Raw genomic sequence first — 14745 nt, 5'->3', positions numbered from 1 at the left:
TGTGTGTGTGTGTGTGTGTGTGTGTGTGTGTGTGTGTGTGTGTGTGTGTGTGTGTGTGTGTGTGTGTGTGTCTATGTCTGTCTGTCTGTCTGCCTGTCCATCCGTCCATCTGCACATGTGCCAATTCCCTTTCACATGCATATCATTGTCATATTGTCACACTCACCTTGTTCATTCACAGCTGTCAGCCACTGGTTTGTCTGGACCCAGAAGAATGTCTTAGAGACAGTGGTGGGAAAAAGAGAGAGACGGGGAGGGGATGAGGCACCTGGCCGAGCAGGAACTTTGGGGAAAGAGCGGAGATGCCCAGAGGGGTTCTTTACAAAGTTTTGCCATGTGTTGTGTGGAATGGACCCTGCTCTCTGCCTCCCCTTGGCTGGTGGTAAAATCTACTGCACATAGGATGCATTGCAACATGGAGTCTGTTTTGGGAAAGTGCTGGAAGCAGGGAGATCACCTTGAGTGGCCAGGGGGATGGAGGCTGCTCTAGAGTTGGCCATGACAACCAGATCATGTCACCTGCTAGCTGCCCTCCAGGGGTCCTGGTATCCAAGCCATGTCTGTCCCTCCCCTAGCTTCTGCCTCATCACTTCCACCCAAAGCCCCAATCCCACTCTCCCTGAGCTCTACCATACTCCCTGCCCTGCCCCTTGGCCTGGCAAGTCCTGGTCGTCCCTGAGCAGCTCATCCTTTAGAATCCAACCTAGCTGCTCGTCCCCTGCACTCCCCACAGACAGTTCAGCATGCCTTCTCTGGGCCTCCTAGAATAGCTTGATGTTAGCTTTGGTTAGCTTGTTTTCCTTTCTGTCCTTTTGTTCTTTCATTCTTTCTTTCCTCTTATAACACAGCTGATATAGAACTACATTAAGCCACGTTCAAAGTAAAAATTCCCATCAGTGCAAGGTAACGACAGGTAACTATTGAACGTGACCGAGTGCTGCTTCTTACTGCATCCTGACAGCAACCCTGGGACGGGCAGTTTCTGTAATTATTCCCATTGAACATATAAGGAGGCTGAGAGTCCAAGAGGTAAGTATCAAAACAAAATTCCTCCAGCACCTGGCACCTGGCTCTTTCCCCTTCCATCCCGGCCACAGTGCAGCAAGAACCCTGAGAGAGAATGAGCCCAGGGGCACGAGGAGGCCTTGTGGGGCGGGCGGTAGCTTTTGTCAGACCAGAGGGCAGGCCCCTCTCAAACTGTTGCTGTGGTCAGCTCACCACACAGGGGGTGCCACCCCCTCCCCAGCTGGATCTTGTCCATCTCCGGAATCAACCTAGTTCTAACTGTGCCTGTAACGTGGTCTGTGACCTTGGGGACGTGACTTAACATCTCTGGGCCTTAATTTCCTCACTAAAGGAAGAGGTTGCATTGGAATCTGGTCCTGTGACGTCTTGAGGTTTTTCAGTCCCCCTGGTTCCCCCGCTTCACGGAGGGTGGAGCTACCAGCCGAGGAAGGTCAGGATAACCTTGGCAGGTTTTTCTTCCTGTTGAGAGAAGATTTTGCCACAGATTTCCTCATTTTTGACAAATTCTAAGGGAGTCAGGGCAATAATAGGCAAGAGACAAAAAAGGGAACTTGCCATGGAAATACAAGAGCTGCTCTGAGTCTGCCTCCCAGGCCCTAAGGGCTGCCGCTGCGTTCCCGGGGGAGCCAAAAGCTGGCTCCGCCTTCTTTGAAGTGGGATGACGGGTTGGGGGTCATGGAAGTGGGTGATGTGCCGGGCAGGCCGGGGAGCCATTGTTTTCCCCAAAACTGCTGACTGACAGTTCCCAGAGGGCCAAGAACAACAGGGTAGAGAGAGATTCACACGGCGTTGACATTTCTGGAAAAAAGCAAATACTAGAAAGATTCAGTTGATGTCCTTCTTGCCATTTAATAAACCAGAATGCTTCAGAGTTAGACATTTAGCATCAAAATGAGATACAGAATCCACAAATCAAATTTTCATCACAATCAAATTTTTGGATGAAGCCACATCGGTGTGGTGTGAGAGGGGGACCTGCTTACCTCCAGCCCTCGGGCTGCCTCCACCCGTGTCATCTCCTTGGCATGACTTAGCCTCCGGTTCGGAGTTGGAAGGAATTCAGTAGCGCAAGATATATTGTTATGCTTTATTACGTCAACGTGTGAGTGTGGGAGTTACTTAGAATCCAGACAATCAGCTCCTCACTGCTATCCTCCAGTATTTTGTCAGGGTTCTAAATGAAGCATCATCTAGTACTCAAGGGGCCGTATTTCAAGAGTTCCCAGAAGTGCCACCATCCCCCCCTTTTGTAGAATAACAGGAAAAGACGTGCTTCAGGCACAAACAATCCTTCCAGCTCCCCAGTTGTGGAGCAAGTGAAATGTTTGTTTCTGCGAGCTTTTCTGCAAGCCTAGTTTTCCAGAGCTGGGCTCAGCGAGAGGAGAGGGATTTGGAGCACTGCCCGTCTCACACCTGGCCTGGCGAAGTGACCCCGGCGGGGTCGTCCTGTCGCCCTAGCCCCCAGGTCCTGCTTTAGGAAAAGTGATGCTCGGTTCACTTAGACTCTGAGTGCGCCCTCTCTCCTTTCCCAAGCCCCCCACTCACCCTCCCCCACCCCCACCCCCGTCTCCCCCCGTAGATCCGCTCTTGAGCCTTTCTGTGAGCCCAGCACGGGGCTGCCGCCTCTGTGCTTCCCACGCGGGGGCCCAGCTCTCCAGTTTGGTGTTAAGAGCTGGAGATGCGATTGGTGGGCACGATTGTAGGTTCCTTTCTGTCTGGTTTGTTTCCCCCATTGTGGGACGGGTCTCACACAGGGGTGCCCTCGGGGGGTGCGCAGACCAGCCCCGAAACGGCAGCAAACCCCACAGTGCCAGAGTTTGTCCTTTTCCCACCCCCTTCCCGCTCCTCTGACTGTGCCCAGGAGCATGTCACAGTCGGGCTAGTGTAACCTCAGCACCTTTCACGAACCTGCCGATCGCCCTTTCTAATTCAGAGCAGGCCTCGGGCCACAGTGAGTAGCCAGTCAACAGTCTTTGGCTGAAACGTAAAAACTTTGTTGCTGTTGGTATTGCAGCCATGCTGATTTCCCGTTTGCAAGTAGTGTTAGAAAATGTATGTTTTAGGGAATTCCCTGGCGGTCCAGTGGTTAGGACTCGGCACTTTCACTGCCGAGGGCCTGGGTTCAATCCCTGGTCGGGGAACTAAGGTCCCTCAAGCTGAGCGGTGTGGCCAAAAAAAAAGAAAAGAAAAGAAAAGAAAAGAATGTTTTAATATATTTACTTAAGTTCCAGTTACAGAAAACTCTGAGGTGAGTCATAGTACAGGCAGCACCTGGTCACGGCAGGAATCACAAAGACGGACCGTGGACGGCCGAGGTTGAGGAAGACTCGCTCGAAGGGGCCTTTCAGGACACGGAGGGCACTCGGTATGGCAGCTGCACTTACAGCCGGCCCCTTCTCTCCGTTCCAGGCATGGATCCTGAGAAACTCGAGCGGATCCAGCTGCCGGTGCCCACTGCGGCTGAGAAGACGACCTACAACCACCTACTGGCTGAAAGACTCATCAGGATCATGAACAACGCAGCCCAGCCAGGTGCCCGGGCGTACAGGCGGTTCCCAGGGTTGGTAGAGTTATGGGGACCAGGCCCCACACTGGCACCAGGAGCCCTGGCTTCTAGATCTGGCCCTGCTGGGAATCCAGGCAGACCTCAGCCATTCCCCTGCCACATAGCCCCGTGTCCTGGGCCACCCGGACCCCTCCCGTCCAGCTGTGTCTTTGTCTCGGGGTCTCCTCCTCTTTCCTTCCCCCATGATGTTTGTGCCAGACCCTCTCTTTCTTCTCCTTCCATACTCAACCCTGCTTTGGTCAGTTTTGCCTGTGTCTGCAACCCTCCTCTTGGGGTGGCCCAAGGCCACATTTGAGCATGAACTAGGCTGAGAGTATGAGTGAGGGGGAAGGTTGATAATACGAGACGTGCCCAGTGTCTGGCACGTGTCAGCCTAGTTCTGAGGTCTTGGCCAGCACTGACCTGGAGCCCCACAGTAGGGGCTAGAAAGAGCAAGTGGAATGAACTAGCACAGTGGTTCTCAACTGGGGGCAGCTTTGTCCCCAGGGGACATCTATCAATGTCCAGGGACATTTTTGGTGGTCACAACTTGGGGAGGGGTTGCTACTGGCATCTGGTAAGCAGAGGCCGGGATGCTGCTAAACATCCTACAGTGCACAGGACAGGCCCCCACAGCAAAGGATTATCTGGCCCCAAATGTCAGTGGTGCTGAGGCTGAGAAACCCTAATTGCAAGGCAGGGAGAGAGGCCATCGGGGCGTGAGTGAGTGCACAGGGAAGGGCCGGACGGAGATGCAGCCTGGTGGAGAGAGAACCGCTGGGCTGAGTGATCAGGAGCAGTCCAGGGGGTGGCCCCAGTTAGGCTCAGGAGAAGGGCAGGCGTCCGGGGTTGGGACTGCAGATGAGGACCTCAGAGTCAAGGGGGGAGGTGGCCAGAAGCACAGTGTGACTGTTGCAGAGTGAGTGCAGGGGCTTAGAGAACAGGGTCCAGGGCCTAAAGGCAAACTCAGTAAACTCAACAAATGTTTATTGAGTGCCTCCTGCGTGCCAGCCTCTGTATACGAGGGATGAGGGTAGAGGAGGTAGGGGACAGACATGGATCCTGTCCTCCAGGAGCCACGGCTGGGGGGTCTGTGGAACCTAGACCTCAGTGTGGGGTCAGGGCCAGAACTAACACTGTGGGGCTCACAGATGGTTTGTTTTGGTTTTTGGGTTTTTTTTGCGGTATGCAGGCCTCTCACTGTTGTGGCCTCTCCTGTTGAGGAGCACAGGCTCCGGATGCGCAGGCTCAGCAGCCATGGCTCACGGGCCTAGTCGCTCCGTGGCATGTGGGATCTTCCCAGACCGGGGCACGAACCTGTGTCCCCTGCATCGGCAGGCGGACTCTCAACCACTGTGCCACCAGGGAAGCCCTCACAGATGGTTTTTGAAGTCACAGGAGAGGAGAGAGGCGTGTCTAGGACTGAGCTCTGGGCCACTACCAATCTCTGGAGGTGATATAGAGGGGGAGCCAGCTCCAGAGCCTGGGCCAGGCCCCACGTGGGAGGGGGAGGGCCAGGAGGAAGGTGTCCTGGGTGGCAAGAAAGATGTGGGTGGCTCAGGACCAAGGGGCGCTCGGTGGAGTCAGTTTCCATTGGAGGTCTAGTTGGGGGAGGCGGAGCACGTTCCTGAGGATGGTGGCCCCAGACCGGTTGGCAGGAGCTGTGTAGCTGGACGTGCCTCGGTGATGGGGAAGGTAGAGCATGGCCTGGGTGCTGGGGAGGAGCATCCATGGTGGGGAGGATCAGCAGGCCCCCTGAGGACAGTGTATTTCTGAAGAGAAGAGGTTGGGACAGCTCAGAGGGACAATCTGGAAGCTTCGATGAGGCCTCAGGAGTTTGCTGCTCCCTCTGTTCCCCTGGAGAGATGGGCCAGCAGGAGGAATAGTCAGCAACTTGGCAGGAACTTGCAAAGGAAGAAGGGTCTTGGTGGAAAATCACCATCTGCTTGCCTGGTGGCAGCAGGAGGGGCGTTTCTGACCTGGCCCACAGCGCAGCTCCACGGAGGGGCAGGCGGGAGTGAGACTGTGCTGCGAACTCCTGAGCTTGGAGGAGGGCGGGCGGTGGGGGGGCACTGCCCGGCCTGAGCCGTGGTGCAGAAGTGGTGGTGGGGCTGGGCCGGGGAAAACAGCCGAGCTGAGACTAACCAGCCTCTGCCCGGGTGGCCCCCGGGGTTGTGTCGTGCTTAGGAAGGCCTGGTTTTGCTCGTATGTAACCAGTTCATTTTTGGGCAAACAGATTCCCTCTTCTCACCTGTTTGCTGCCCTAGCCCCACCCCTGCCCTAACACACACACACACACACACACACACACACACACCCACACACACAAACAAACCAATAACACATAGAACATGTAAAAGCCAATGCCAGTCACCATGCCTCCGGTCATCTGTACCCCAGGAAAAGACTAATTTTACTCTGCCTCTAGTCTCATATTTTACATATTACAGAACTACATCCTTGCCGAGCGGCAAATAAAACTTATTTGACTGAAGGTTCCTGTAGCCTAAATTTTATTTTATTCTGTTTATACTTCAATGAGTGTTTCAACAGCTCTCTCTTTCTCTCTCCCTCTCTCTCCCCCCCCCTCACACACACACACACACACACACACACACACACACACACACACCATTAAAGGCCAGCCAGGGAGGGGTGCAGCGGCGTGTCTGCCTTGAGTTTTTCCCCAGTGGTCCATCCTGGTCCCTGTTTCCAGGACCTCGGAGATGTGGCCTAGAAACTCCCCCCTCTCCTGGCCCCTCCTTCCACGTGGAGGCCTCTCCCCAGAAATGAGATTAAAGACTCAGGGGGAGTTTGCTAAGAGCAGAATGCCCTTCAGTCAGGCGGTCACGGGTGTTTTCTAGGGACGATGCCAGATGTGGGTTTTGGCATTCAGGGCACCTGGAGTCCACCACAGCCCAGGGTGAGCCTGGGGACAAGCCACTTCACTTTTCTAAACCTCAGCCTTTAGAGAACCCATTGCTGTGGGGTTTCAGAGAGACTCCTTGAGGGAGCGTGTCTAAAGCACTCAGACCATGCCTGGCTCACAGCAGGACAGCAGGCTGTGTTAGTCAGAACTTGGTTGCAGTTGACAGAAACCCAACTGAGACTCGCTGAGACAATACAAACAAACAAACAAGACTGTTGGCTTGCGTGACTTCAAGTCTGTTGGGCGCTGGCTTGAGGCACAGCTGAATCCGGGGCTCAAACAATGTTTTCAAGCCTGTCTTTGGGCTCTGTGGCCTTCTGCCTTGGCCAGATGACTGCCTGCAGCTCCCGCCACCTGTCTCTGTCCAAGTCTCTGTCGGGCTCTAGACTTGCTGTAGCAGAGATGCTGGGCAGCCTGGTGGAAGGGAGGACTCAGGGCTCAGTTTGTAGAGCACGCTGGTGAGGTGGCCACTGCGGACTATAGTGCTCGGGCCATCAGGGCCCCACCACTGTCCCTGTCCTCTCCACAGCCCAGCACGAGGAGAGGGTCTTGAGCCCGGTGGTTCCAGTAAGTTGTGGAACTGAGCCTTACTGACTGTGACTGGCTCCCTTGCTCGCCCCCTACCCAGTCACTGTGACCAGGGGGCTGGATGGCCCTGACCAGCCTGGGGGATGTGCCCACCCCTGGGACAGGGGAAGCAGGACCAGCTCCACCCAAATCACATGACCGAGAGCAGGGCTGGCGGATCTCCAAGGGAAACTGGGGGTGCTCGTCCCTGAAGAAAGGGAAGGAATGCTGAACAAGCAAAGTGACCGCAGATGACCACTTTCTAGGCCTTCAATAAGTAGTTACCCATTTTTCCTGCCTCCTCTCCCCCCATAAGGGGACTTTGGGTAGCATTTGGTACAGGCGGTTTTGATGAGAACGTTCAATTGTAATTGATTGGGAAGGAGGTTGGCACATGGGGGCTCCCTCTGTACCCCCACTGGATGTCGGGGGACCTGTCAGCTGACCTCCAAGTCAGGAAGGCAAGAGACTGCCTGTGAGGGCATGCAGCCCGGGGTACGCGTGGCTGACCCTGGTGTGCTCTGCAGATGGCAAGATCCGGTTGGCGACACTGGAGCTGAGCTGCCTGCTCCTAAAGCAGCAAGTCGTGACCAGCATGGGCTGTATCATAAAGGACGTACACCTGGCCTGCCTGGAGGTGAGGCCCCCTTCCTCCTGCACCCGTGCCCCGGGGGAGGGTAGGAGGAGGTCGAGGGAAGCTGCTGCATCCAGACTGCAGCCCGGTCCACAGCACCACTGCGAGGAAGCTGGGCCCCAGACCCCTGTCGCCCCCTCTACCCACTTCCCACAGACCTGCCCTTCCACTGAGATGGGCCCGAGAAGCCCACTTAATAGTGAGTTTTAGTAGTTCTCTTGTATTTGGCTCTGTATTTGTCTCCGGGATTTTTTTCTTTTTATATTATGAAAGTTTTATACATGTACAGATACACATTTATTTATTTATGGTTTATCGTGCTACTATGTTCATTCATTGTTTTAAATAGCTTTCATTGTCTTCCCTCTTATTTTCCATGTTTATTTTAGAAAGTTTAGAAACTACAGAGAGGTAAAAGGTAATGATAGTTGACACTTCGGTGTGTGTCTTTCCAGATACCACATGCACTCACACACACGTTTACAAGTGAATTTTTCTTTTTATAAAAACAGAGTTATCAAGGCCATATTGTAGAACCCGTTTCTCTCATGTAACTGTGTATCAACAGCTTTCCATGTCATCACATTGAATCCTTTGCCCATTTTTATTTTGAGCTCCTTCTCCCCCACCCCCTTACGAAGAGCCACTTTATAGATTAAGATTATTAGCCCAGCGTCTGTCTTATATAGACTCGGACTTTAGAATTTGTGATTTACCCAACTCACTCGCCTCGATGAGACCTGCCCCCTCACACCCTCCCTCTCTTTTAACAGGGAGCCCGAGAAGAAAGTGTCCACCTGGTGCGGCATTTCTATAAGGTAAACTGCCGGAACTCAGGGGTACAGCAGTGTGTGTGTGTCGTATAAACCAGACTGTAGTGTCTTCAGTTATTTCTTACACCCTATGGGTCCTGAGTAAAAGTGTTTCAATTTCATCCTCTCCAGAGTAGTGGTCTCTGCACTTTTCTGTCCATGCTCTTGTATCAGTACAACTTTTGAGGACTCACCCCTAGTATGGGACTGTTTATTTATCAATTATATATGAATTTGTTTACTGATGAATTTACATGTAAATGATGAATTATATACAGATAGTCATATGACTAAATAATACATATAAACTTATGTGTTCATGAATTACATATGCTTATACATATAAAATTACTGAATTACATATGAGTTTATAAATTATATGCATGTGTATTATTTATATACATGTACAGGCAGACCTCAGAGATACTGTGGGTTTGATTCCAGATCACCACAATAGAGCAAATGTCACAATAAAGAGAGTCACGCAAACGTTTTGGTTTCCCAGCGCTAATCAAAGTTATGCTTACGCTGTACTGTGGTCTGCTAAGCATGTGATAGCATGGTGTCTAAAAAAAAGTACATACCTTAATTAAAAATACTTTATTGCTAAAACATACTATCATCTGACAACACAAGGTTGCCATGGACTTTCAATTTGTAAAAAGCATTCAGTACCTGTGAAGCAGTAAAGCAAAGCGCAATAAAATGAAGTGAGCCTGTGTGCACGCACAGGCTCTAAACATTTATCATGAATTTAGTGAGATCTGGGAAAGGACCACCATAACTTTCAGTATTTGGAAAACTTGTAGATCTGTCTTCAGTTTCCAGATGATTCGTTTTAAGATACTGCATTGTGATGGTTTTGTTTACCTCTTTTCTTAAGGCATAATATAGCCTTAGGCAAGGCTCATCATTTGTCAGCAACAGTGGATTAATCCATATGCCAAGCAGTCTTAGTAGTTTCTGACTTTTTGGCCTCCACATCAGATCTCTCCAGATCCAGTGAGTGGTGGTTTCCCCTTGTACTCTGGCTGATGAAGAGATCCTCCCTGGAGGAGGAAAGGCGTCGGCCCCACCCTTTTCTCATTCACTTGCGCTGTTATTCATTGTTTGTACTCTCCTTAAACTGCTATGAACTAGATACACATATGAACGGGAATCTTTTTCTTTGTAAGAAGCTTTTTAAGCCACTGCCCATTATTGTCAGTGTTCCTTGAGATAAAACCAGGTCATGTAATCTGGAAGTGTACCTTGCCGGGATCAGATGACGCCATGCAGCTGCAATACGGTGGACATGTCCAGACGAGGGTGGTACCACTGTGGGCCCCACGCACCGGGGCAGAAATCCCAGTCTCCCCTTAGACTGGCCCAAACCACACTTGGCCTTGAAGTGAGGATACGAGTCCTCGGCAGAGGCATCTTTGAAGCTCTTTCCTGTATAACTGCTCTTAGTTTATTCCCCTGCCCCCCACCCCCACCCTGGCCCCCAGAAAGCTTCTGGATTGCAAAAACAGGAAGACATATAGGTAGGCATCTTCCCAGAGGATTTTTCTTTCTCACTGACAAAAGGAGAAATGTATTTGAATTGCAGCTCCCTTCTCCCAACCCAGATTTTTCTCTCTTGTATCCTAAAAGGTTTGCACCCTAAGTACAGTATCTCACAAGCTTATGGATATTCTCAAGGGTTGCTATTTCTATGGTTATTGCATGGTTCTCACACCACACAAGAACTTTCAAGTTTACCTGTGGTTCTGATCACTGGAAAAACATATAGAGGACCTATTGCTTTTCCCACCCCAACTGTGTGGGGGGGGGGCAGGGAGGCCGCTTAGGAGACAGGCCAGGTCTAACAGCCCTGACGGCGCTCAGCCAAGTCTCCCCTGCCCTCCCCCGCTGCAGGCCTATCCAGGGTGGTCATAATGACTTGTGTGCATCAACTCATTTTGTCTTCCTGTTGCACAGACGTGGGCTCTCATCCCAGTCTTGCAGTGAAACAAAGAGAGGCTCCAAGAGGTACGGCTGAGATTGGCCCCTGGTCTATGTGTCTCACAGCCAATGAACGGGGGGGGGGGGGGGGCAGGGAGGCCGCTTAGGAGACAGGCCAGGTCTAACAGCCCTGACGGCGCTCAGCCAAGTCTCCCCTGCCCTCCCCCGCTGCAGGCCTATCCAGGGTGGTCATAATGACTTGTGTGCATCAACTCATTTTGTCTTCCTGTTGCACAGACGTGGGCTCTCATCCCAGTCTTGCAGTGAAACAAAGAGAGGCTCCAAGAGGTACGGCTGAGATTGGCCCCTGGTCTATGTGTCTCACAGCCAATTCCTCCCCGCCACCCTGTTCTGGGAGGGACCTCCGGGGCAGAGTCATCAGGGCTGCAGGAACTCCAAAACCCCAAAGGCCACCTCAAAAACAAATGGAGCAAGCCGTATAATTTTAGAGTTAAGCATATTTAATCATACTCTTCTTTTCAGAGGTGTGGAGCCTCATAGTTTTAACATGGCAACTTAACCGAGATTCTTATTTTCTCCAACCATTCTCAGCAAGCAGATGACCTTAAATACTTGAAACATTAACCCTTTTTATATTTTAATTATATATGAAGTTATTTTTGTTGTTTTTAATTAACTGCCTTGACACTAGAAATCTAACTACACATGCTTGAAACAAAGGAGAAAAGCGTTGAGGTTCAATTTGATATTTGGGCTTTCTTTTGCGTGTGTGTGTGTGTGTGTGTGTGTGTGTGTGTGTGTGTGTGTGTTCTTATTCACGTGTGTATTTCACTTCCTGGTGATTTACCAGAACTTGCTAATAAGAAACAGATGGTCCCAAAAGCCTCAAACGAGTTTATAATACTTTGTTGTTTATGGGGAAAAAATGTGCATAATCTTCTCTTTCCTTCCTTTCTTTTTAGGGAGAAGAAATCTTTTTGGACATGTTTGAAGATGAGTACAGGAGCATGACGGTGAGTGAGGGCCCAGACGCGCTTGTGGGTATGCAAAACTTGTCCTGCCGAACCAGGGGAGAACTCGTCTCATTCGGAGCTTTCCATCCGAATGGCAGAGACTGGTGGGGAAGTGCATTGAAAACAGTGCCTTTTGATCCCCACCAGTGAAATTTCAGATGACATTCACTCCCCCTAAGTTGGGCCGAGTCATAAGATGGTTCAGAAAGATTCACTTTGATATGAATAATATTTGATTGAGGACTTAGTCCGTGTCAGGCGAGTCCGTGTCAGGTGTGTACAGCATGTTGTACATGTGAAATCTCTTAATCCCCACGTCAGCCTGATGGGAGTCACTGCTATCATTATCCTACTTTTGCCAATAAGGAAATAAGAGTCAGAGAGCTTGAGGGAGGTGCCCACATGTGCCCAGCCATCCAGGAGCAGAGCTGTCACCTCCCAGTGTCCTGCCCTGCTCTGCATATTGTGCTGCCTCCTCCTTCTCTGTGCCACCAGAATGTCCCCGCACCTGGCTTTTCCTTGAACCTGCAGTGCCAGCCCGGGGTCTCCCCTGTCTTGCAGAAGATTGCAGGTTGCTCTGTTTCGTTCATTCGCCTCTGCGTCCCCAGCACCTGCCCCTTAGTTGACACTCAGTAACTAGATGATAAATCGCCCTTTTCACGGACAAAAGAGTGAAGTGATTCGGGAACTTTACAATAAACCCAAGGGTTTAAAATGTCAAAAAGGAGAAGACACCGTGTGCTGTGTGGCCCCCTGGCTCCCTGGCTCCATGGCCCGTCTCTGGGCGTCTTGATGGCTGGGCCCTCACCACATCCTCACTCACAGCACGTCTGAGGCCTCGCGGAGGCTTTTCAAGGGAAAAGTGTAAATTGGTATAATTCACCTCCAGAAACACCCCAGCAGTGACTAGGCCTCCTCTCAGTGCTATGTGAGCCGCCCGTGTGCGCCTCACACCTTTGATGGCCACACCCCATTATCCCCTCGACCCCCGCAAAGAGTGTCTCAGTCTTCTACTCTTTGGACCATGAATTGGAGTGGAGTGGAGTCAGTGGTCAGCTGCCGTCTTATGTTATGCCCGTGACATCCCCTTCTACAGCGTAATTCTCCAGAAGTTTGGCTTCTTGTTTGGAAACGTAAGGCTTGTGTGTCACTTGACGACACAGTAAAGCTTGGGCTCCTAAACCCCTGCACAGTTTCTGCTTTTGTTACTTACTAACTGGAACCCTGAGCGGGTTGCTTACTTCAGAGCCTGGATTTTTCCATCTGTAAAATGGGGCCCAGACCACACAGCTTTCCAGGCTGGTCGTGAAATACCTAAGGGCTGCCTCCTATAGAGGTTCAGCACCACGGCTATTCGGTTCCCCTCCCTCCTGCCCTAGGGAGCTTCCTGGGTTTTGTTTGTTTGTCTCAGTGACACATTTATTGCATGTTTTGCACAAAGCCTGGCACTCCAGGGAAGGAACAGCTGACATATACCCAGCACCGTATCTGAGTCGTTAGCTCAGACTTAAGGAAATCAGCACTAAGCTCAGTGAAGTTGGGACAGGCTCTCGGGTGCTGCCAAAGCCAGGCCTTCACTGTTTCTCCTGTCACCTCTTGCTTCATGCAGAGGCATAATGGGCAGGAGTCATAGAGGGGGGCTTGTCGGAGGTGATTGAGAGCAGAGGGGTGGAGCAGAGGGAGCTGCGAGGGAGCCGAAGGCAGGCTGGGAAGGCCCTGTGGGAAGGCTGGAACCCCAGGCGCCCTGGAGACAGGGCTCTGCCACCCCCACTCTGGCGTAAAGGAATAGCGACGGTAGATCTCAGGCCTTTGGAGGAAGGCTTCACGGGTCCAAAATAAGAAGGTAGGCAGCGCGTGCGAAGGGGCTCCCTGTTCACCAGTTCTCTGGGCGGCCGGACCCTCTCCACAGCTTTGCCTTGTCTAGTCAGCTTTATGTTACAGGAGGGAAAAAAGTGTGATATGATTGAAGCCCACTTTCTAAAAGAGACACGAAAAAGCTCATGATGCTTAAAGGAGTAAAATTAATTCTATAGAATATTTACCTTTGTGAAATGTCATTCCTTTATGATGCCAGGTAAATGAAGTGTCAGTGTCCAACAACACATGCAATTAAGGGGTCAGTACTGACGCAACAAAGTTCCAGGAGGGGAGGTGATGTTAGCATGTGTATCGGTAATCGGAGAAGGCTTCCTGGAGGTGGTGTGGAAGGAGGCAGACAGCTCTGCCCCTCTGGCCCAGTGGCTGTGGGCACGCGCCCTCCCTCCAAGCTCAGCAATCCCCTCTGTAGTATGGGACAGCCCCGGCACCCGCCCAGTAGGAGGTGAGCCCTGCAGGGGCCTGGCGAGTAGTAGGTCCTTAATAAGTGACTTGGTTCTGTTACCCCAGGTAAGAAGCCAGGGGGGCAAGGAAGGAAGGGGGAATGCGGGTTGTGTTGTGGAAATCATAGTGGGTCTGGGGCCGGGCAGGCCTGGGTCTGTGTCATGGTTCTGCCACCAGCCAGCTGAGTGCGCCCACATCCATTCCTCGGCTTCCCTGAGCCTCCGTTTTCTCAGTAAGTTCGGCAGCCTCCCTGCTGGGGTTGTTGGGAGGCTTGGACAGGGCCTACATGCAAAGCCGTTAGTTCTCTGCCTGCCCCACAGTCAGGTCCCCTTAAACGGGGGCCACGTCGCTACATCTGCTGTCATCGTATTGGAAGTGCCAGCGAAGGAGGCGGGCAGCAGTCAGGCTTCCGCACACAGGGCAGACCACCCTAAAGGGACCACCGTAAAGGGCTGGCCTCCTTACTGAGGCCCCTCTCCCTGCTGTGGGGAGGGGAACAAGAGGGTGAGAAAGAAGAGCTTTTCACAGCAGGGAGGCAGCTTCTCCAGAGTGTCTGAGCTGTCAGTGCAGATGAGGGGACATCTGCAACTTCGAAAACAACAAGTCACATCTCTCACATCTGGCTGCCTCGAGGCTTCACTCAATCTGAATCTCAGTTGATGTGCTCTTTAATATGTGCAGATGGAGGTGAGAGGCCAGTGTCACCTGCCCCAGCACCTTCCTCCCTTCAGTGAGCTTCCCTTCGATGTCTATCTTCTAGATGAAGCCCATGAATGTGGAATATCTCATGATGGACGCCTCCATCCTGCTGCCCCCAACGGGCACGCCGCTGACGGGCATTGACTTTGTGAAGCGGCTGCCGTGTGGTGACGTGGAGAAGACCCGGCGGGTGAGTGGGCGCTGGACTCAGCCTCTCCTGGGCTGCTGCCTTCCAGGAGCACCTCCGGGGGGGG

At 52.0% G+C, this 14745-nt stretch overlaps 1 protein-coding gene and 1 non-coding gene across 2 annotated transcripts in view; both read left to right on the top strand.

Annotated features, from left to right (window-relative positions):
- CLEC16A (C-type lectin domain containing 16A) overlaps positions 1–14745 on the top strand; it is a 208136-nt gene that overhangs the window by 82320 nt on the left and 111071 nt on the right. The window contains exons 14-18 of the mRNA XM_007462829.1: positions 3436–3558; positions 7595–7704; positions 8475–8519; positions 11423–11473; positions 14553–14681. Of these exons, the coding sequence (XP_007462891.1) occupies positions 3436–3558; positions 7595–7704; positions 8475–8519; positions 11423–11473; positions 14553–14681 (458 nt within the window). The remainder of the gene's footprint in view (positions 1–3435; positions 3559–7594; positions 7705–8474; positions 8520–11422; positions 11474–14552; positions 14682–14745) is intronic.
- On the top strand, positions 3095–3167 carry TRNAE-UUC (transfer RNA glutamic acid (anticodon UUC)). Its single transcript has one exon. It is a non-coding gene; the product is annotated as a tRNA-Glu (tRNA).

This window comes from Lipotes vexillifer, unplaced genomic scaffold (assembly GCF_000442215.2).
Source record: "Lipotes vexillifer unplaced genomic scaffold, Lipotes_vexillifer_v1.1 scaffold306, whole genome shotgun sequence".
Taxonomy (NCBI): domain Eukaryota; kingdom Metazoa; phylum Chordata; class Mammalia; order Artiodactyla; family Lipotidae; genus Lipotes; species Lipotes vexillifer.
Note: the sequence above shows the minus strand (reverse complement) of the source record. Positions and strands in the feature narration are given on the sequence as shown.